This window comes from Lycorma delicatula, chromosome 8, assembly GCF_047948215.1.
Source record: "Lycorma delicatula isolate Av1 chromosome 8, ASM4794821v1, whole genome shotgun sequence".
Classification (NCBI taxonomy): Eukaryota; Metazoa; Arthropoda; class Insecta; order Hemiptera; family Fulgoridae; genus Lycorma; species Lycorma delicatula.
In genome coordinates, this window is record NC_134462.1 from 98,465,360 (window position 1) to 98,489,635 (window position 24,276).

At 33.1% G+C, this 24,276-nt stretch overlaps 1 protein-coding gene across 1 annotated transcript in view; it reads right to left on the reverse strand.

The window, feature by feature from the left end:
- Positions 1-24,276, reverse strand: part of LOC142329317 (uncharacterized) — a 92,468-nt gene that overhangs the window by 47,109 nt on the left and 21,083 nt on the right. The window contains exons 10-13 of the mRNA XM_075373801.1: positions 18,988-19,279; positions 16,814-17,073; positions 8,526-8,600; positions 4,891-4,968 (exon numbers count right to left, since the gene is read on the reverse strand). Of these exons, the coding sequence (XP_075229916.1) occupies positions 4,891-4,968; positions 8,526-8,600; positions 16,814-17,073; positions 18,988-19,279 (705 nt within the window). The remainder of the gene's footprint in view (positions 1-4,890; positions 4,969-8,525; positions 8,601-16,813; positions 17,074-18,987; positions 19,280-24,276) is intronic.

Here is a 24,276-nt window from a genome sequence, read left to right on the forward strand (position 1 = left end):
GCTTTCAATCAGAGAGAATGTGCTAGCAGTTTCTATCAATCTCAAGGGAGCCTAAACACAGTATGGAGGAATAAGCTCCTCCAAAAGCTGAATGAGATGAAAGTGACGGGAAATATGTATTGCTAGATTTAAAAGTTCCTTTCTCAACAATGGATCACGATAAAGTACGAATATGAACACTCAGCTTACAAACAGTTGAAAGCCGGACTTCTACAATGTGCTGTTTCTATTACAATGCTGTTTAACATCTTCATTAATGACCTTCTTAAATCAATGTAAGCATGTTTGCTGATGATGTTATTATCTAGACTAAATCAAGAAACAACCCAAGGCAACACACAATATTATAAGAAAGAATAAATCAGGATCTGGTAAAATTACAAGACTGGGGACTCATGAAACATATGAAGCTGAACATGACTAAATCTACTTAACAGTTTTTATCCACTGATTCATCATAATTCACAATTTAGCCTTAAATACAATAATCAGGAACTACCCTAGGCACTCTGGGGTTACTTGGGGAAACACTTAAGACAAACACAACATATCAAACTTATATCAAATCAATAATAACGTACAGAAACAAAGCATTGATTACTCGAAATAGGCCCAACATTTACTAGAGAGATGCCAGAATAATGCATTGAGAATCATCTGTGGAGCTGTCAAAACCACCCCAGTGGCAGCTATGCAATTTTATACACGTAATCAGTCCACTGAGAGAGAAATGAAACTACGCAACAATTACATACACAGGGCTACAAGGATTGCCACACAAATCATAGGCAATCAGGAACCAATGAGCTTAAAAACCAAGATCATATCTCTCACATACTGGAATATCTCAGTGACTACCATCATCTCCTCTCTCCACGAAGCCACACAACTTGCCATCCAGTCCAGTGGAGTCCTTCAATCAACTCAGATCTGTATTGTCGGAAGATATAAATCAGGACTGGACCCAGCAGTCCATTTTGCATTATTTCCCTGCAGGCAGAAATAAAACAACGTGCAATGTGGAAACTGAACATATCTTGTGCTTTCCTGGCAGTACTGAACTGCTCAAACAATTCCACCAATTTTATCACACTGATGAATTCTAGAGTGGCTATCCATCCAGGTAATCTCTTCATACACATCTGATGGCAACAAAACCTTTAAGGACATCCAACTGATAATAGGAATGCTGAATAAAAATATCATACAAACAGTGGATTCCCTCATACATTGGAGTTTTTGGGAATGAAGCAGAGGAGGATCTGTCAAAAAGGGGAACTGCCCTCCATTAACCCAAAAAATCCTTACTATTAATATAGTGAAATTCATCAACAAGAAAGTAATGAAGGTGCAGGGTGCAGAAATAATTAAAAGTGGTATTGGCAACACAATCAAAAGATTGTGTTCTTCTTTGTGTTCTTCCTATTATATGGATGATAGGAAGAAAATAAGGATAAACCCAGAAGGCTGGTAGCAAATGAAGGCCTTGGTGTTCATTGTAGAATGAAGATATACAGTACGAAGCATGCATCCTCTGTCATGAAGCCAATTCAAGAATGGAAAGGGAACACATTCTTTACTAACAAAAACTGGACAAAAACCTCAGAATACAGAAAAACATCAACCAACTACATTGTAGTTGTCCATCAGCTGTCAGGCTTATGCCAGACAGCTGATGGACATAAGTCTGGACTAGTCATAGGAGACAGCAACAACAGATTGTTAGGAACAGTTACAAAGAACAGTACAGAGAATCGGTTACAGAGTTACTGTTAAAGAAGTCTAATAAGACAGGAAGGTTTTGCATGAAAAATATTATGTAAAGTATCATTTAAAAAACTGCTAATAAATAAAAAAAACAAGTAGGTAAACAAAATTAATCTTTTTTTTGACATTGGGAAAGAAAATGATGTTGCATTACCGATATTGAAATCAAAACAGGGTGGGGAAGCAGCTATTTTAGATCTTCACAGCCTTGTTGCAAATTTTAATTAATGTTTCCTCCCTAGCTTCTGAAATAAATCGAAGGAAAGAAATAATTAAGTGAAAAGTTTACGAACACTGTATTTTTTTCTGTCACTACTGTTACACTAAAAGGTTTTTAAAAGATAAGAAATCTTAAATCCAATCATAATATAGGTTTTGATAATATTCTAACAGCAGTAATTAGATGACATAGTAAAATTATAGTTGGATCTATCACTTTTATTATTATTAACTGTATACTTGGACTACATGTTTTGAATAGTACTAAATTAATTAGAGCAAAAAAAAATGTATTCACCTTTGTTATAAAATACAGTAAAACAAAAGATATAATGGGAATTGTATTATTAATTTACAGCTGGATTTTGCAAAGCTACATACACAAGGTACAAGGAAAAAGTAGGTACAAAGGCATATACACTATAGTGTTGTTACTTTTGTCTTGATAGAATCATGAGAATTAGGGATCTGTCATATTAGCATAAAATAAAAGTTGCAAACAATTTGATGGAAAAATAGTTTTATTGCTATTAAAACTTTTCCATAATATAAGAATTTCAATGTATTTGAAGAAACTGTAAATTATGCACAAAAGACGTTTGCCCAGTTCACCTGGTAGTGCAATTTCAACATTACAACTTCTGACAGGTTCCATAAAATATTAAGTTTTAACTATGTAATGGAGTTTTATTTGCAGTTTAATTACTTTTTATGGTTTGTGTCAATATCAATGCCATTCACAAAAAAATTATTGTAATGAATTTCAGAAAATGGGTAATTTTTTACAATGTATTGTATTAAATACATTAAGTTTCATAATTCCAATTAACAATAATCACAAAAAAGACTTGTGTAGAAAAGTAGTTTCTGTTAGTTTTGTTAAGAAAACAAGGTATAGATATGTTGTGTACAATGTGAAGTTTTGACTGATCGATGAGAATATGGGTCTATCCATGATCTATTTACTTACGTACATGAGGTTGATAAAAAAAAAATGCACAGAATTTTAGTTTTTCCTCAAAAAATGTTTATTCATTAATATTGATTGGTTACTTCAAAGTATTCCCCTTCAGATAGAATGCATTTGTGTCAGTGCTTTTTTCCAATCTTCAAAGAACTTCTGGAATGTAATTTTTGGTGTTTAGCTCCTTCAGAAATTTTGGAATATATTCTGCTGCCACATGTTTCATGCTCAAAACATCTGAAGAAACAGTGCTTGGAATGAGCCAAATGATATGCCAACATTATCAGGAACCTCACTGATAAAAGATTCAGTGACTGTACATAATCATTTTCTTCACTTTTTCAAGTTGTCATCAGTTGATATACTGGGACATCCAGAGTGCTTATCATCTTCAACATCTTCAACATTCTTCTCTTGGAAATGTTTGTACTTGTAAATGCTTGTTTTATTCATAGAAGAATTACCAAAAGCAACCTTCAACATTTTCAATGCAAAATTGCATTCTTTAAAGCAAAATTTAACGAAAATTCTTTGTTCTATTTTTCCAGAAGTTAAAAGTCGCTGACCATAACAAAACAAATGTAACCTTTTGACAGCCAAATAAACTAAGCACCCAACATGAATACAAATGCAAATATACATTACGAACAAGTGTACCAACACAACAAAAAAATACTGTGGCTATTGGACTTATACAAAAAAAGCTGCTAAATGGCTGGAAACATTAGAATTTTTGGATGATATGTGCATGGTGTATGAATGTTCTGATTTGTGATATACACTGTGTCTATTTGACAGGGTATGCACTTCTATATGTAATTCGGATCAGTCCATGTTAAGACATGGACAGAGTTGGTTGTGCATTTTGTCATACATTAAACAGTGTAATACTCAGTACCATGTGTTAGTGTCACATTCAATAAATTAATATCACAAGAATTGAAAATCTAACAGCTACTTGGTCCAATGCATAATTCATCAAACAGTTGCATTACATTAATTTAGTTAGATTTGACATTAAAAGTGAATTTTATATCATTTTTACTCCTGACCTCACGTACAAAAGTATAGAATATTTTTTTTCAATTAATTTTTTATTCATACAGATATTTAATCTATTCACTATTATTACCTAATTTATTATTTAAATACTAGCTTAACAAGAATAAATACAAATTTACATAATTAAAATTATATTTTTCATCAAAATTAGATTCCAAAAAACACCATTTAGCTAAATGTTATAATTTACTACGTTTAAATAAATCACAGATCTTGAGTTGATAATATAAACTGAAATAAAAAATTGAAAATGTATAGTTGGTCTAAGGGAATTCTGCATTAGATTATAAATAATCTACATTCAATTCCACTACTTCCACCGCATTAGCACAAGGAAAATTCATTGCCAGAAATGCTTGATCACTATTATTTACGTAATGCTTGTATAAAACATAAGTTTTATGCAATCTTAGCAGCTTTCTTCATTCCTACATACATCTGTCAAAAACTAGATTACAATAGTAAATAAGTGTTTGTGGTTAGTGACTGGCTAATCACATTGATTTACATAACTGAAACGATTGACAGTACAATTCTGAATTGGTAAAATGAACTAAAAACTCAATCAAATCCTAAAAGAAAAATCATAGGAAACATGAATAAAAGTTAAAACCACAGTAGCAGAAACAACTAAAATCAGATCTTAAGTAAAAAAAGGGAAGTGAAGTACTAGCATGACAGAAAATGTGCATATTTTCAATTAAATACTTCTCGTGTTAATGTTTATAACGATTTTATAAACACAGAATTCAATTAATTTTGAAAGTCAATAAACACAATTTTACGATTTTTTTTCTTAAATTCGATACTCACAAGAAGGAAAGGAAGAGAATGCTGGAATAATATAGTAATTATTAAACATTTTAATTAACTGTTACCTGTAATAACTGTCCACCATGCTCGGCTAGTAACTGTGCCAACTGTGTCTGAGCAGTAGCAGCTATACTAGGGGTTACCTGAAAATTAAAAAAAAATAAATAAAAAACACATTAAGTTATTGTTCTCAAACATATTAATTCTTACACTTCTTAAACCCCTACAGAACCGACCAATGAAATACAGTGGGATTAAAACTAGTGAAAAAGAGAACTGATGATACTTTATAAGCTTGGAATTGCTGGGCTTTTTTTTGCAACTGGGTAAAATAATTATCTTTTTTGAATTTTTCTTTAACTTTCTTTACCTGTGACTTCTGTAGTGAGAAAAGTAGATTCTCACCTTTTATATTAAATGAAGCCGAGATTCTTTCTGAAGATTTATTTCCTGATGACGACATAGTCCAAGATTAGCCCAGTTTTGTAAGGAAATATAATGGATGTAATGTTTCATTATTCTATTATTGATCAAAATATAACTTGCACGTTAATTTTCAGATCCTTTGGACAAATTACAATATTTCAGTTCACAACCTTCAAACAACAGAACATCATTTGTAAGTGAAATAAGTTATTAGTAATAGTTTCTTATATCACTATAAAAATGATGTTCATACAAATTAAATTATAAAATGAAGAACCTTATTGCTAGAAATGGATCAAGAAAAATACTATCAATAGATGAAAATCATGATGAAGCCGAACGGAATAACACTGTTATTTTTTAATTATTAAAATTTATACTTCACAGGAAAGAATTAAAAAGTCAAACAAATCTGTCCTTTTTATATCTGTATTTTTATCACAACATGTAACTATTACCATATAACATAATTATTACATAACATAACTGACTATTATCTGTAATTAGATCTTTTCCATCAGAACTGTAATTTCTGTCTTTGTAAAATGAAAGTTAAACTCCTTTTTCTATGCATTTTATTAACTAAAATAGCATATATTTAACCTATCACTCCACCCAAAGATGATTGCTCAGTCATGTATAAACATTACAAATGCTATCTTATAATCTTCATGCTTTCTCATCCAGTTTTCTAGATCTTTAACGAGAAATATTTAAAACAAACAGGTGTAATGAATGCTTTCGTGTTAACACTTTTCTGTAAAATATTTTGTTAACTTTTTACTGCAACAAGATTTTTTTTGCCAATAATTTTATTATATATAAACATATATTTCAAGACCAGAAGTAAGTTCTTCATGTTTGTTATATATTTATCTGAACCTCTGCTTAATAATGTCCTATATTACAAATTTTTTAGTAAATAAAATTTTCTGGAATTTCTTCCTGAAAATCAGGTGCCTGTTTGTGCAATAATTTAATCGATGAATCTTTATTTCTATTTAATGGATTTGTTTTACAGACAACATATAAAAAAACTGTTGTCAAAGTTGTTAAAAATTAATACTGAAGTTTGTTAATCTATGGAAGTCAGTAAAATGCAGTATGACAAATTATCACCATTGCTAATTATGTAGTTCAACCAATTTTTTCACTTATAATATTGAAGAGATCTTCTCACTGAAAGTTGGAGAATGTTAAACAATAAATCCAGTATTCCAGCAAAGGCCTGATATGTATCTCAAAGATTAAAGAGAAGTTGACAAAATAATGATTGAAGATTATTCTGATGACCTAGAAATTGTGAATGAGATAATAGACCTGAAAAACAAAAGATGAAATGTAAGTAATGAAAAAAGGAGAGCTTGATGACAGACAATAACTTATGAAAAAATTCTAAAATAATTTAGTATCATCAGAAATGGACTAAGCACGTTTTAAAATGTGCAAATAAAATTTTTTTTAATATAAGTATACTAGAAATTATTTTTTAAAACATGATAAATATCAGAAAAAACCCACAGAAAATTATGTAATTCTTTTCCAAGTGAGTGTAGCAGATTTTTAAATAGCTTACATACTGTAAAAGAGCCTTTCTTTTTCTTCTGGTGTAAGTGCATTCATTTATAATAATTTAAGAAATTTTTTTAACACTGTAAAAACAATGATTGTGCTTGTTTTTGTTAGTTTTTGAACTTTTAATATCACAAAACTGCAAAAAAAACCTTTACTATGCTAGGGAAAACCTTCAAAAGTTTGAGAAAATAAAAATTAATTATTTCGTATGACGCTTCTGTCATTACTGTATATTTTTAATATTTTTTTTTGTAACAAAGTTTCTACAGAAAAAATATTTTTCAGGTGTACTTACAATTTGCTGTGTGGGAAGTTTGAATGATATTTTAAATCCATAAAAATTATTACTACCATGTTAGAGGTGTATTTGAACATATTATGAGATGGAAGAAATGAGAACTCTTACTGGGAATCCAACCCAAGTTTGGCCGTGCAGTTTTTTTATGTTTGAATAAATAATTCTATGTTGATCAGATTGAAAAGTCATACCTTCTGCATATCTACTGCTAAACTATATACTGTATGAAAATCAGAAGCTGAAGTACTATAATGTAATACTTCAGCAAAGCTGTTTAGAGTAAGGTGGGTAGGGCAAGCAGAGCCACTAGTTAAACGACAGGTTCACCTGACTAATAAATTCAAAATAAAATTATAATTAATAGTACTAATTATAAAATACCAACTGTTTGCACAAACCATCATTCTTTCAATCAATTTTTCATCATTCTCAGTAAGTCCACATGATGAAAAAGATATGGTTCTCAGTCATCACACGAGACTTTTCTGCGAAGGGTGGCAGACAAAATAAATTACTAATATATGAATTTGTCATTCAGACTCTCCTTTTTTTAATTCCTCCACTTATTTATATACTCTTGATTTAATTATCTCACTAGACCTTCACTCTATAGAATACATCTTATTCCCATTCAATTACCAGTTAATCCACTCCTCTTTTAATAAATACTGAACTTAACACACCAATTTCCATCCATTTAACTTTAATAGTGACAGATGAATTTACTGGAAATTAATTATTAAGTTTTAAAAATAAAGATGGTGCAATAGGAACAAGTCCTACAGTTATTCTTTGTCTAATGTAATAATCATTCCAATGACCACAGTTCTGAATATTTGAATATTCAACTATTTGGTCATTTCTTAACTTTACCTGATCAAGTAAGCAGCATTCATTTTTAAAAAAAAAGTATGCTAGCCTGTTTTCTTCTTTTGTATTACTATGTAGTTTAGCGTTCAAATTTCTTTTTTTGTAATACATCTCTAATCAGGAGATGTAAAAAATTCTACAAAGAAATACTTTCATAATAATTTATCATATACTTGTGTAATACTTTTTTTATATTTATTTTTAATTATGTAACTGTATTTCACTCATTGTACTATTCTTTTATACTTCTGTATTTTTATTTTTGATTATAATTCTTTAAGTTTTAAAGTTAATAAGATGTTCACAATTATTTAACAAATTTACTATTACTATTAATAAAAATATTTTATAGTTATTAAAATTTAAAAAAAGAGAAAAAATCCACAATTTCAGTTCAAGAAGGATATTCTTCACGATAGGTTGTTTAGGAAACCACATTTAAATTGTAATACCAAATATCATATGGTTTGGTTTTTAGCTTCCTATATAAAAAAAAACAACACTTATACCATTTTATACGCATAAACTTACCTGTGGAGCATTCTGATGCACAACCATTCTACCATCCTCACCAAGAGATAATCTCAAGCCAGCACCTCCTCCACACTAGAAGAAAAAAACAAGAGCATTAACGTTTACCGATAATATATCATAAAAGGAATATATATATATATATATATAATTATATTTATTTGATCAACCTAAGTACAGAACAAAAAATAAAGTAGGATGACACTTACCTTATTTTATTATATATGCAAAAACGTTTTCGCGAATTTATCATCAGTTGCAATACATTTTTTTTGTTCATATTAAATTATATATTACACATAAATAAAATTTTTTATTTGTAAAAAGTACTAACATAGTTACGCTATTTCTCTACATAGTCGCCACTCTGACTTAAGACATTTGTCGTAGCGTGGTACCAACTTTCCAATACCCACATCATAGAAAGGAGCTGCCTGTGTTTTCAGCCATGTTTCTATGCTGATCTGCAGCTCAATGTCTGTGCCAAAATGTTGTCCTCCTGGCCAGCGTTTCATGTAAGCAAAGAGGTGAAAATCGGATGGAGCCAAGTCCGGGCTGTATGGTGGGTGATCAAACACTTCCCAATGAAAACGCTGCAGGAGCTTCTTTGTTACAGCTGCAGTGTGCGGCTGAGCATTGTCATAGAGAAAGACAATGTTTGATGACAACATTCCTCTCCGCTTATTCTGAATTGCCCTTCATAGACACTGAAGAGTCACGCAGTATGAGGCTGCAGTGATGGTCGTGCCACATTCCATGAATTCCACCAAGAGAAATCCATTCTGTTCCCAGAACACAGTAGCCATACACTTTCTGTTAGAGAAGGTTCGCTTGAACTTCTTTGGTTTACTGGGAGAATGAGAATGCATCCACTGTTTGGATTGTTCTTTTGTTTCTGCAGTTTCAAAATGGACCCATGTCTCGTCCCCTGTGACAATTTCAAAAAATCTTCTCCTTCATTGTGGTAGCGCTAGAGAAACGTAAGGGAGACGTTCATTCTCATTGTTTTGTGATGGTCGGACAGCATCTTGGGAAACCATCTAGCACACAGTTTGCGGTACTAAAGTCTCTCACTCACAATGGTGTAGAGAGCTGACCTTGAAATTTCAGGAAACGAATCACTCAATAAAGAAATTGTGAACCGATGATTTTCTCAAATTGCCTCATCCACTCGCTCAACGAGATCATCGGTTGACACTCGCTTCCTTCCCTGACCGCCTGCATCATGAACAACTGCATATCCTGCTTTAAAGTTCCTGCACCATTGTCGCACTTTGCTGTCACCCATTGAAGTTTCACTGTACACATTTGGCTTTAAATTTATAACGCATGTAAACATGCGTGACTTATTCGTCGATGAATTTCAGCTACATTACACCCTTCAGCCTGAAGAAATCGAATTACCGCACGCACTTCACACTTGGTGGGAGATGCTATTGTTGTAGACATGTTTACGTGCTAGCTGCGTGTTCAGAACTAAATGAAGTGACACGGCGTGATTGAAGGCCATACTAGAGACGCTGCGCAACACATATGCGCAAAGGTTCATCCGATTTTTGCGAGGGTTTTTATTTCGCAACTGATCGGACCTTGAAAAAAATAACCCTCATATTATAAAATAAGAAAATATCTTTTTTTACTTTTTTATTAAAAACAATAAAAACTAAGTTAAAATTTCCATTATTAGACTTTTTAAATATGAGTTACAGAAATCAGTGATTCAAAGTTAAAAATTGGAATTACAATTAAACATTATTCTTTATATATAATATTATATTTAAAAATTAAAATTCATAATTAAACATTAAAAGTTAAAAATTACATATATAGAAATATGACGTCAATTGATAAAAATTAAAATAAAGATGAACTAAAAAAATAAATATTTTAAATAGAATATATACATGTGGTCTAGCCATCCAATGTTACATTACTGTTCAGACTTGAAATAGAATTACCCATTAACAATGTCTGAAGAAGAGCTGCCATCTACTGCAGCTTTTAAAATCGTGTCATCCTCATACTCTACTCTATTTGAAGGTTGATCAAATTAAATCTACTTTAATATTTGTTATAAAATTTTTCTAAAATGTCTAAACACCTATTATTTGTATTGTCAATTTTTTGTGTGTTATTTATACATATATATTTATATATACATATTTAATATATATACAATAATACATATTTAATAGAAATAAATAACACAAAAAATTGACAATGTATATTTAAAATATGTATATACTGATAACATTGTTGAAGATGTAACAAAGGTTTATGATAAGAATAGATGTAAGCCTGCATACTGGACAAATAACCATATAATAAAACATTTAAAAAACAATAAACATACTGATTCACATGGTTTGTACAATTTGAGTGGAATTTATTAAATAAAGTATAATATATTGTAACCGTATTTATATAGGAAAAAAAACTAGATCTTTCAAAACTAGATTCTATGAATATTTTAGATATTATAAAAATGGAAAACTGGGTTTCTCTAATGTTTATGATCATCTTATTAATAATATACATTCAATATCTGCTATTGAAACAAAGATGGAAATACTGGAAATTAAAAAATGTAGTATAAATACAAATAATAGGTGTTAAGACATTTTACAAAAATTCTATAATAAATATAAAAGCAGGTTTAATTTGATCAACCTTCAAACAGAGTATGAGGATGACACGATTTTAAAAGCTGCAGTAGCTGGCAGCACTTCTTCAGACATAGTTTATGCATAATTCTATCTCAAGTAAAGTAAAAAAATCTTTTATTATTTTATAATATTTATGTGTAATATGTAATTTGATGTGAACTTTCTGACAAAAAAAAAATGTATTGCAACTGATGACGTGAGAAATTCGCAAAAAAATTGTTGGATATATGATAAAATAAGGTAAGTGTCATCCTACTTTATTTATTGTTCAGTATTAGGTTGATCAAATAAATATAATTTTGTATATTATCACACCGGAATATGATTCTTAAAAGAACAGATTTTAGAAATATATATATATATCTCTTAAAAATATTAATTTCAGTAAAATTATATATATATATATATATATATAAAATTAAAAATTAATTTTAATATTTAAAGTAAATAAAAATGGGTCTGTCATGTTTGACTAAACACTGAAGTTTGACTGATTATTCTGCTACTAATATAACCTATTATTATTTGATATGCAAATTGCTGTTCAGTAAAATGAGTAAATTTTGAATCATACATTAATAATTTCTCTGAACCGATTAATTGCTATTTCCATATTTTAATTGTTAATTAATATAAATGATACTAATACATTAACTAATACAGGATTTTATATCTGATATTAATCTGTCATTTCAAAAAGCTTTTTATATAAATTGGTTAAGTTTATATTAATCTTCCTATTTTGCCGAGTGTGATTTTTGTTAATAATTATTAACTGCAACATAGTAGACTACATCCAATAAAATTAATACATACATAAGCTACATACACATACAATATGTATCTGGAAATGTTTAAAATTTATAATAAAATAATAATTTCATTCAGAGATTCTGACTTCCAAGTCCTGGTCAGAGATGAAGACTTCACACGCAAAGAAATTTGTTACCATCTATCATAACTACTGTTATTGGATGTCAACCTATTATTACACAAGAGGATCATTCAAAATTAGAGATGAACAGAAGCAGTGGATTAACTATTCCATAGAATAAACTCAAACCTGAAAATTCAATTTGGCAACCCTGACGTACAAAATATCAGCTGTTTGAAAAGGATTTCCATTGTTATAACCTCTTTTGACATTTTTAAAAATGTTGGCTCTACTTTTAACATGTACCGTGGAAGAACAGTGTGCTGTAATAAAATTTTCATTTTTTGAAGATGTAGAATCGCTCATTTGTGATTATTAAAGGACAATGGTAAAATAGTATTAACCGTGCAAATTTGCATAAGTGGATTAAACAGTTTAGATCTGGCAAATCACTGATTTTAATCATAGCAGTAGATCATTAAGTTTTGTCTAACAGTTTGTAACATCGCATTAATGATGATCTTATTCGCAAGAATGCAAAAAATTTGGGGATTGCTGAAACTTTTAGTGCGAATTTTATCATTGTCCATAACATTGACAAGCTGAGTTACCGCAAATGTAATTACGAAATAGTGGATTAAAAATTACAGACACTTGAATTTACATTTCTACAGAAGTTAAACAATGGTTTTTTAGCAGACGGTAATGTTTGTTTTAGATCACATAACTTGTGATGAAACTTGAATTCATCATTTCGAGTTTGAATCCAGACTTCAGTGTATGGAATGGAAACACTTTAGATTGTATGCTAGGTAAAAATTCAAAACCTATGAATCAATGTCATGGAACAGCATTCTGACAAATCCGAATGGCAGATTGCTGTACGAAAGGGCGAGAGCCCGCCGCTTGGTCGTCGTAGGCCCTGAGGTGCCCACGTTCATGCATCGCTCAGGCAGATCTAGGCCTGACGTGCTGGATATCGCAGTCATGAAGGGGGGTACCCTCCCATTCATGATTGAAACGATAGAAGACCTCAGCTCGGACCATTCCCCTGTCCTGTTGGAACTAGGTCAGGCAGGGGGTGGCCGAGATCCCCCGCCTATACCCCGAAGGTCAGTCAACTGGAAAAGGTTCTACGAGACCCTCCAGCGGGAGTACAGGCCGGTAAATCCTGAGCTCCTGAACACCCCGGAGGACGACACTGTCGGGCACGTCACGTCGTCAATGACCGAGACCCTGGCAGGCAGCTCATCGGCCAAAACTCGAGCAGTTGTTCGAAACGACCTCCCTCCTCATATCTCCGAAGCCATAACGGAGAAACGACGACTGAGGAGGAGATATCGAATCACCCTGTCCCCCGCTGATAAGCGGGCCTTTTATAATCAAACGGACAGGGTAAAACAACTGCTGACAAGCCATCGAGAGGATTCGTGGAACGAATACCTCGCCTCGGTCTCTGACGACATCTCCTCGGTGTTCAGGTTGAACAGGAGACTGCGAGAAGGGAAGAAGCCTCGCCATCCGGTTGTGGGGCAGCGAGGTTTTCTTGCATACTCGGAGGCGGAGAGGGCCGAGGTATTCGCCGATACCTTGGAGGAGCAGTTCACTCCAAACCCCCCTCCCTCCCCGAACGACGAGCACACAACCGAGGTGGAATCCTTTCTTGTAGATTATTTCTCACAGGTGGAGGACGCCCCTCTAGAGATTGACCAAGTCACTGAAGCGGAAGTTTCCGCAGCCATTAAGGCCACAAGCCCCGACAAGGCCCCGGGTGTCGACGGGATCAGCGCCCGTGCATTCCGGAACATACCGGCCTCCGTGATTACAGCAATTTCGGTGATATTCACGTCCATTTTGTACGTTGGATATTTCCCGAATTGTTGGAAAACGGCCAAAGTCGTATGTTTACCCAAACCGGGGAAAAGTTTACTTTTCCCACGGAATTATAGGCCAATCTCCCTGTTACCGGTATTGTCTAAGTTGTTCGAGAGGATTTTTCTCGAAAAACTGAGGCGATACATGGAGGGAGAAGTGCGGCCCGAGCAATTTGGGTTCAGGGAGGGTCACTCAACCACCCTCCAACTGGTAAAAATAATAGACGACCTTGTCGGAGGCCTGAACAGGAAACGGGTGACTGCAGCCGTTTTTCTGGATGTGGCCAAGGCCTTTGACAAAGTTTGGCATAGCGGGCTGCTTTATAAGCTAGCGCGATCGGCGATCCCCTACCGCTATGTCAGACTGATGCGGTCATATCTGCTAGACCGACATTTTGTCGTGCGCGTAGGGGAAACGATTTCCTCCACCAGAGAAATAGCCGCTGGGGTTCCCCAAGGAGCAGTACTTTCCCCGTTCTTGTACACTTTGTACGTGAACGATATGCCGCTGTCGGAAGGGGTCAAAACGGCCCTTTACGCAGACGACACGGCATATTTCTACGAATCCGCAAATGTGGATTACGCGGTCCGGAGGCTCCAAAGGCAGCTGGACTTAGTGGAACCGTGGCTCGACATGTGGAGAATCAGGGTCAACGGTGAAAAATCGGTGGCCGTGATGTTCACATGCAAGACACGAAAACCGACCAGAGAGCTGGAAATCTCAGGGGAGAAAATCCCTTTTGAGAAAACAGTTAAGTACCTGGGGGTGGTGTTGGACAGGCGGCTTACCTTCGGCGAACATGTAAATTATGCGACCCGGAGGGCTAAGGCCGCCAGAGCCTCACTATACCCAGTGCTGAACAGTGCCAGCCCATACCCACTGGCAACTAAGCTTCTCATTTTTCGGCTGTACGTACTGCCGATTCTAACATATGCTTACCCGGCATGGGGGGCAATGTTGAGCTCCTCGCTTCAAAAGAAGATCGAGGCCGTCCAAAACATCGCGTTGCGGACGATCTTTGGAGCTCCGTGGTTCGTCAGGAACGCCACTCTCCGATCTGATGCGAGATTTCAATCCGTGTCCGAGGTGGTGGTGGCGCAGGCGCGCAGACTGTTCGGGAGAGCGGCTGTGTCCGAACACAGTCATCTTCGGGACATCTGCAGAGAGGACCCAACTCCGACAGTTGTAAGGAAGCGGCCTCACGCCGTACTGGACGAACCACCGATGGTGCGGTGCGGTAGCCGAAAATCGACAAACCAGGCTTAGGGGCCTCCATATCGCATGAGCCATAAACGGAATAGTGCGTCAGACGCGTTTCCGGGGTCGCGAGTTATATAGTTTGAAGACTTCAAATACGGTAAGTCGCGCACAAAACAAAAACGCGGTCTAAAAAAAATTTTTTTTTTCTTTTTTTTTTTTCTCGCGTGTGTTTTGTTCTGTTTCTCTTGTTTCAGAAACGGGAGAAACGTGGATGTGGAACGACGCGTCGTGCCGTCTCATCCTGCCAGTCGAAAGGAAAGTAAAAATTAATTTTTTTTTTTTTTTTTTTTTTCTCGTGTGTGTGTTCTGCTTCTTTTGTTGCAGATGCCAACAGCCACCACAAAAACAAATGGTTTCTTCACTGCGGCCACGCGGTCCCCCCAACCCCTTCTCAGACACACGCGTGTCTGAAGGTTAATAATTACGTGGAGAGAATAATTACTGTTTACTTCTTTCCAGAAAATCGCCGCCCCAAAACCGCGATCGCGAATAGGTATCACCATCTGTAAGTTAAACTTACAGTAAGATAAAATAACCCAGCAATTGCGACTCCTCCGGAAAAGGGGACACATTGCTCCCTCCTTATAGCTAGTGCCCCGTTGTGGCGTATTCCTGCTAGCCTATTAAAGAGTTAGCACCGAAAGGACTTCAGTGGACGGTCTGAAGGGGAATTACGTCGGGAGGACAGGCTTTATAAGCCTAGCCTTCCGCGGTCGGCCCATGAAATGGGTTCGATAACGCTGGTTTAACAACGGATTGGAATGCAATTAAATCTGTCTTAAATTCACTAAAATAATAATAGACAAAACTTGAAAAATTAGATCCGAGATTAAAAAATAACCCTTTTAAAAACAAGCCCGATTAGAAAGATCCAGCAGCAAGGGACTCTGTCCAGGTTCTGCGATAAAGTAGGGAGTAATAGACTCCTGCCAACTTTGCATTCCATTCCCCTATGAATCAACCGATAAAATGAAGTTAACAGTATTTCGGACTATAAAGGCACAATTCATTGCAATTATTTGAAAGAACTGTATATGATCAACAGTAAGTACTAGTACGAGGTGAAAGTAAATTGATAAGGAGGAAACATCCTCGGTTATCTTTCAAATGTGTAATTTTGCTGCGTGATAATGCTCGCCCCCAATACTGCTCAAAAGACACAGGAAGCTATTTTATAAGTCAGACTGGGAGGTGTTGCTGCATTCACCTTACAGTCTTGATCTCACACCATCACACTTTTTTTGTTTGGGACTCTCGTAGAGTTTTTACATGGCACCAGGTTTGGCAATAATGTGGTATAAGAAAAACTCAGATACCAATGTGAAAAATACTTTCAATTCTTTATTACTGGAATAAATGTTATGATGGAATAAGTGCTGAAATGTAAACGGGATTGAGTTGAAAAGTAGAGTTAGTTTCGTTATCATTTAATAAATAATCATTTTTCAGTAGTTATTTGTCTCTTTAATTATTGTACGGCTCTCATACATATTTTCTTTATTACATAAATTTTTAGTGTGGGATTTAAATTTACATTAATTTATTAACATGAAAAGTTAGTTAATTCTTTTGCTTAAAAATGAGAATAAATTGCACCCTCAAAAGTAAATTACCTGAGTAGGAGCTTGTAACTGTGCCACAAGATGTGACTGCTGTTTATTTGCATTCATAGGAGGGGTAGTTGCAACGCTGCGAGGTGATGTTATTTGTACAAATTGTTGAGCAGTTGCAGCCACTTGTTGCTGAGGCTGTGAAGGTTGTTGTTGTTGTTGGGCAATAACATGCTGATGTTGTTGTATCACAGGCACTGCTGCCGCCGATACAGCGACTGGAGCTATAGATGGCAAAGGAGTAACATCCTCTTCTTCAATCCCTAAGAACAAAAAATAAAATAAAATTTAATCATCATTAGAGACACAAAAGAATATTCATTTTCACAACTAGTGCTGATGATAACTTGAAAGCAATTTAAAGTGAAATTTACTAATCCAGGATCACCATCAACCAGTTTAAGTAACAGACACAAACATAATTATCTGAAATTACTTATTTTAAGAACAATTACCTTATTTATTATTTAACTGTCCTGTTTTTATGAGATTTAGATTTAGCTCATTTTGATTCAATTATAAAAAAGCAATGTTTTTTTTTTTAACATTACTGAGATGTTTTTGCAACCACTGAAATTATGAAGATAAATGAGCACAGTGCTTTGACTATACAGTTGCAATCAAGGATATTTCTGTTTCTACAGACCACATAGGCCTACCAAATTTTAAATGTTTTATTGTTACAATATAGCATTCAAAACCACTTATGTGGTTCTGAGTGTTGCTGGTACCAGTGCATCCATGTGAATTTTTTTTTTAGTTTTTTGCAATAAGTTCTGAGAAAATACAGTTAATATTTTTGGATTTATTCTTGTTGCAGTTTTAAAAATAATTCTTTATTATTCTGATAAATAATATATTTATATTTTGTAAATATCTATATGTGTCATACATTTTTTAATTCCTAGTGATGATAAGAAACTAAAACTTTAAATCTCAAAATAATCATTACTATTATTATAAATATAGCCTCTGTAAATTCTTGACAGCTAATTTTTAGGTTTCTACGTAAAATTAACATTTCCATTATCTACAAACTTGATATTGCAAGTTTGCAAATAATGCAAACTTGCAAATACTTAAGTTTGTGAAATTGCACATTTTTCAAAGTGCAATTTCAATATTTCATAACTTTGTTAAAAAATATTGTTTAAGTATATAAATATATATTTACTTAGGATAACAAGCAGATAAATGCTATAGTTAATAAGTGAGCTTCAACCATATTTTTACCAATTCCATAATGTGACAGTTACAAATTAAATACAAAATATTTATTAAATAGTGTGTGTTGTGTATTACAATCAAAAACTTTTTGGGTCATCAACTTTTGCATGACTTTAGAATTACAACTGTACAAAACAGAAGCAAGAATCAAATAATTAAAATCATACTTGCATATAAAAATATCATTAAAATATAATTGATTTAACAGAAAGTAATTCTATATAAATTGTATTATTATTCATTTCTTAAACACATTGCTATCATCATCCAATTATTTATTTAAAGATAAAAAATAACTCATCCGCTACCGAACTCCATTTGAAAGGGGCATACTGTCTGATAAAGTTGGCAACATTGATAACTAAAATTGCACTACTCACATCTAACAAAAGTTAATTTTTTAACATTCTGTCAAAGTATAAGATGTACTTGTGGAAGTCGGGTCAACTGCTGCCCTGGTACTTCCACAGAATCATGCTTACATTTTCCAATAGCCAGTACAGTGGCAATTTTTTTTATCGGGCTCAGTAGGGTGGGAACCCTTTTTTTGTACTTGTACTTGTTTAGACTCAGGGATTTTACAGTCATACTAGTACCCAAGGTATCTATCTGGTAAAACCAAGAATTCTATTCCTTGCAAACTCTAATCTCACCTAATCTTAAAAAATGTAGTCAAATTAAAAAATTTAAATGACATGTCTCCTCATTTTAGTCTACAGCAGCTTTCAATATTGCAAGTTAATAGTGAAGGACAAGGTGATTAGACGAACAGCTATCAATCTGAGAGTGGTATGACTAATGGTGAACAAAAGCAAGTCAGATCTGACAATGTGCCCTCAAAATCAACTATGCAAGTTCACAACATATGCACCATTAAATTAAATAAACTTTTTTTCGATCTCAATACCGCTATGATTTTTGATTACTATTTGTTGAATAATTATCTTTACCTGAGATTTTAATAAGATTGGCCAAATCAAGTCGCGGCTCCTCCTCTTTCTTTTTCTTCTTTTTGTTAGTTTTCTTATGAAGCGGTGATGGTGACTGTGAAGGTGGTGGAGTAGGGGTAGGTGTTGGAGTGGGTGTAGGCGTTTGTGTTGGGGTCACAGATGGTGTAGGAGTAACCGCAGGTGCAGGCACTGTCGTTGTATGATGTGTGGTCTGTGTCGGCACAGCTATTAATGTTGGCCCTGATGAGGTTTGTATTTGTTGTATCTGAAGACCTTGCAACAACCTGACCACCTAATCGATAGTAACAAAAATACAATAATTAACAACATATAATTTTGTAACAGTCATTCAACATATGAACTAAAATAACAGCAACAAAAAATTCTTATCTCCATTTCAAAGAAAAACAAACTGAACAATACTGTGTCGCATTATGACTTGTGAAAGCAACTAAATAAAATATCTCTGCATAAAAAAAATATTTAAAATTAGAAAATAATTCTAAGAAACACATCTATTACAAAGATTAACCTACATATCTCTAACTTAATAAAAGGTACTAAAGAATTAAGTTCAAAAATAACTTAAACAAAAGATTCATTATCTAAAACTTAGTATAAATATTGTTCTATTTTTAACAGTTACCTTGAAATTAGAGCTGTGATTGAGCTTGACTACCGAAAACAAGTTTTCTACTAAGATCAATTTTATAAAAATACATGCATTTTTTTCATTTTACTGCAACTAATAAGACAAATTATATAATCAAATTACTACATATTGCAAACTCAGTAACCCATTTCAATGTGAAATATTTTTACATGATACAGATAGGTTATGTAACAATATTCCTTTTAAAAACAAATGATCATAATTTAGTAGAATAAATTAATTTGCAATGTTTTTATCTAAGATGGTCACAGTGAAAATTATAGACTATAAATCTTTAATTACAAACCACACTTCATTTATTTTAATACAAATTTCTTAAAATTCACTTCTTAATACTGTAAGCCACTATAAGATACAAAACTGACTGAAAAAATTATGACAAGTTTATTTATGTTATATTAATTATTTTTTTCAGTCAATTAAAAAATTAACAGTATTGCAACAGTTTATAAGCACTGATTTGAATAGCACTCAAAATTAACCAAAATTTTGGATTTGGTTTTTCTTACTGTGAATGTTTCAACACTTACTAGTTGTCTTTTTACTGCAATTGTAAGTTGCAACATGTTTTCTTATGACAAAAGATTTACAGGTTGTTTCCTGATCGGTTCATTATAGAAATGAGATTAACAAAACAGGGGTTATTACTGAGTACGAAAGATAGGATCAAAAACTCTGTAGAACAGCATTTCTCAACCTTTCAGTATTTGCGACCCAATTTTCAATCATAATTTTCACCGCGCCTCTCCCTCTCATACAATAATAATATATAAGAGTATTTTGACACTAAAGCTACACTATGACCTTAATTACAAACCTTACAAATTACCAAGAATAAGTAAAATTATTGATATTTGGCAACAATCCGCTGCATTAACAAAACTAGAATCGATGTCTCTCTATTGCTCTCTGCTTTACATCCACCATATCAGACACTCTTGTGGCTTTGCCAGAAGTTCCGATTTGTCTCGAACATCTGCGTGGCCATCTGTGCAAACATGTATAAATGCTGCAACTCATTCAATTCCATCCAGTCTCAGTTGAGTCGATCCTTCTATCATTATCGAATCTATCGTGAATGCATATGTTGTAATCTGTGTGTTAATTGCAATTCACAGTATTAAATATTCATGACAGTAGATTTAAACAGAATCATGGATAAATTTTTTAAGTGGGCGTAAGCGAGCATTAGATGATAGTGAAGGATCAACAAGTGCACAGATGAGCATGGTTCCGAAAATAAAATCAAGAAGATATTCTCAAGAATGCTTAAATTTTGGGTTTATTAGTACTGAAGTAAATGAAGAAGAAAGACCCCTGTGTGTTATTTGCTCAAAAATTTTGCCAGCAGACAGCATGAAACCTAATAAACTTAAATGACATTTGGAAACTCTTCATAGTGAGTACATTAACAAACCCTGAGAATTCTTCAAATTAAAATTAAAATCATATGAAAAGGCAAACATTATTTTTAAAAAAAACTTTGTGAATGAAAAAGCTTTACTTGATTCTTATAAAGTTTTATATAAAATAGCCAGATGTAAAACGTCCACACCATTGGTGAAGAGCTGATTTTGCCAGCTGCAATTCAGATTGTAGAAACTGTGTTTGGAGATAATTTTGCTAAACAATTGCAGTCCATACTTCTATCAAATGATACTGTTGCCCGTCGAGTTGGTGATATAGCTGAAGATGTATAGCATCAGCTTTTCGGGAAGTTGTGTGACAAATTGTTTTCAATTCTGCTTTATGAGGCAACAGATAGCAATAAAGATGCGCATTTCATTGCCTACATTCGATTTTGTGATTGTATGTCAGCAGTAGAAAAACTACTTTTCTGCAAACCAATAGAACTCAAAGCAACAGCACTAGCTTTATTTACTATCTTAAATGATTTCATAAACGAGGCAAACATAGAGTGGAAAAATTGCATTGGAATATGGTGCTCGTTCAATGTCTGGAAGATTCCAAAGTACACAAGCACTTGTGAAATAAAAATCTCCACAGTGTGTCTGGACACATTGCATGATCCACAGAGAAGCTCTGGCTTCCAAAGAAATGAGTTCTGGTCTGAATATTGTGCTAACAACGGTTGTAACCATAGTAAATTATATAAAAATGAGATCCCTAAAATCAAGAACCTTTTCTGCATTTTGTAAAGACATGGGTACAGTACATTCAGCGTTACTATTTTATTGTGGAGCAAGATGGTTATCACCTGAGAAATGTTTACAATGTGTTTTATGAATTAATAGATGAAATCGCCATTTTTCTAGAAGAGGAAAACTGACCAGAAGCCAAGAAGTTTCGAGATGGTTTATTTGTGATGGAATTGAGCTACTTGGTCAACATATTCGAGAAATTAAATACCTTGAATCTTCAACTCCAAGGAGCAAATACATATATGTTGGATACGAGTGAGAAAGTTAATGCTTTTTGTAAAACCTGGAATTGTGAAGCAAAAATTTAAAGCAAAAACCTACAAATGTGGATGAATGTATTAAAACTTACAATGGCTGAACAACAACATGTGAAAAATATTTTTGTAACCACTGAAAATCATTCAGCCATACTGGCAAAGAATTTTAAAAAGTATTTTCTTGCTGATGACAACTTGGTAGCAAGTTACGAGTGGGTTAGGGATCCATTTCAAAGTACTCCTGAAGAGCTCTCAACTGCCAAAGAAGAAATCTTCATGGAAGTGGCAAAATCAAAAGACAATTTAGTAGTAAATCACTCTGAATTTTGTGCAGGGGTTGGATGATGAGTTTTCTGCACTGAAAACAAGAGCATTTCCTATACTATTATCATTTTCAACATCCTACCTTTGTGAAACCAGATTTTCTGCAGTGGTTGCTTTGAAGACAAAATATAGATTTCAGTAAATATAGAAAAAGAACAAGAGAGTCTATTTCTAATATTAAACCTTCCTTCAAAAAACTTTGCTGTGCAAGACAAGCCCAAAGGAATCACTAATAATTATTATACTTGTTTTTAATTTAGTGTTTCTCAGCCTGTGGGGGACCCCACAGGTTTCCCACATGATGAGAAATTAAGTTATGTTACAAGGAAAATGATGATTACAAGGTAATAAAAATCAGATTAAAAAAAAGATAAGGGGCTTTAAAGAATTTTATAGAGAAGTTAAAGACAGGAAAGAATGACATCAGTAACATTCAGTGATTAGATATAAGACGGAAAGTCTGCAGAAGAAATATCTTTAAGAAAATAATGCTAAAGAACAATAGAATACAAAAGAAGAAAAAAATGATGTAGAAAGAAAAACCTAGTAACCTGATTATTTAAAATATTATTCCATTTATAAAAATAAATTATACTCAATCACAATAATGGTGGTGAGGTTTTTTTATAAGCATTACAGCTAAGATAATAAAACAAATTACGTAGCTCTGACTAATATGTAATTACTGTCACATGAGATGCAGTAATAATGACAATTTTTTTGTAATTTCAATTCTAGAAATCTTTACAGACAGCAAGACTTAGAATATGACAAACTAACACTAAACTTAATTTAAAGAAGATTCAAAGCAGAAATGAAATTAATCATTTTCATCACAATTTAAGTAGTAGATAGTCTCACTAAACAGACAAATAACTTCACTGGTGAGCAAAACAATTATGATTTCATACAATGTCTCTCTTAAAACAGAAGAATGCTTCCCACAACAAGCATATAAGTTACCCAAAAATACATAAATGAATGTACAATTAGAATAAATGCATGCAAAATTAGAATATGCAATTAGAATTAACTATCTCAATTGAACTATTATATACTTTGAGAATGTTACATTACCTATTAGATCAATTACCCAGTAGTCTTCTGTATAAAGTCTTATTACCCAAGAGGCAATCCAATATTTTTCATACGAAAATTGTTTAAAATTTTATTTGCTTTAATTTCTGTGTCCTGAAATCTTTGACTAAAATGCTTTCTTGGCAAGAAAATTACAAAATAAAAAACTTTTCTGCATTAGGGGGAATCAGTCTCATTTTGAGAAAAATGCTTTCAAATAAAGTTATTTCTAACATTAGTTCAAGCAATTCACAGCTGAATGTTACAAAAACACATTAAATTTTGTTTAAAATAGAGATATAATAAACATATTCTCTGCAATTTATAAGTAAAACTTAAATTTCATAGACTACATTTTGTAACGCTTGCTATGAAAAAATAGACACATCAAAAAAGACTACCTGCAAAAAAGTAAAAGAATAAAATTATCTATTAAATGTCTGATATCTATAAAACCGAGAGTTTCATTTTGATTAAATTAAAAATTGTAGAAAATTCAGATTATCTTCTAAATTTCAATTGCATCACTACATGGCAGTGATGCAATTCAGCTGGCAACTCAAAGCATTTACAAAAAAGAAAATGCCACTATGGAATTTTAACAAGCCCTTGGTTTAAATCACACCATTTACATGATTAAGGAGTTACCTGAATGCACTTTTTTAAATCCTAAAATGTTTCTTAATGTTTAATAAATAGCGATAAAGTAATTCAATATAATCAACTTATATTGAACCATCAGTTCCTGAGATTTATACAAACATCCTATTTTACACGTAGACTACATACTCGCAAC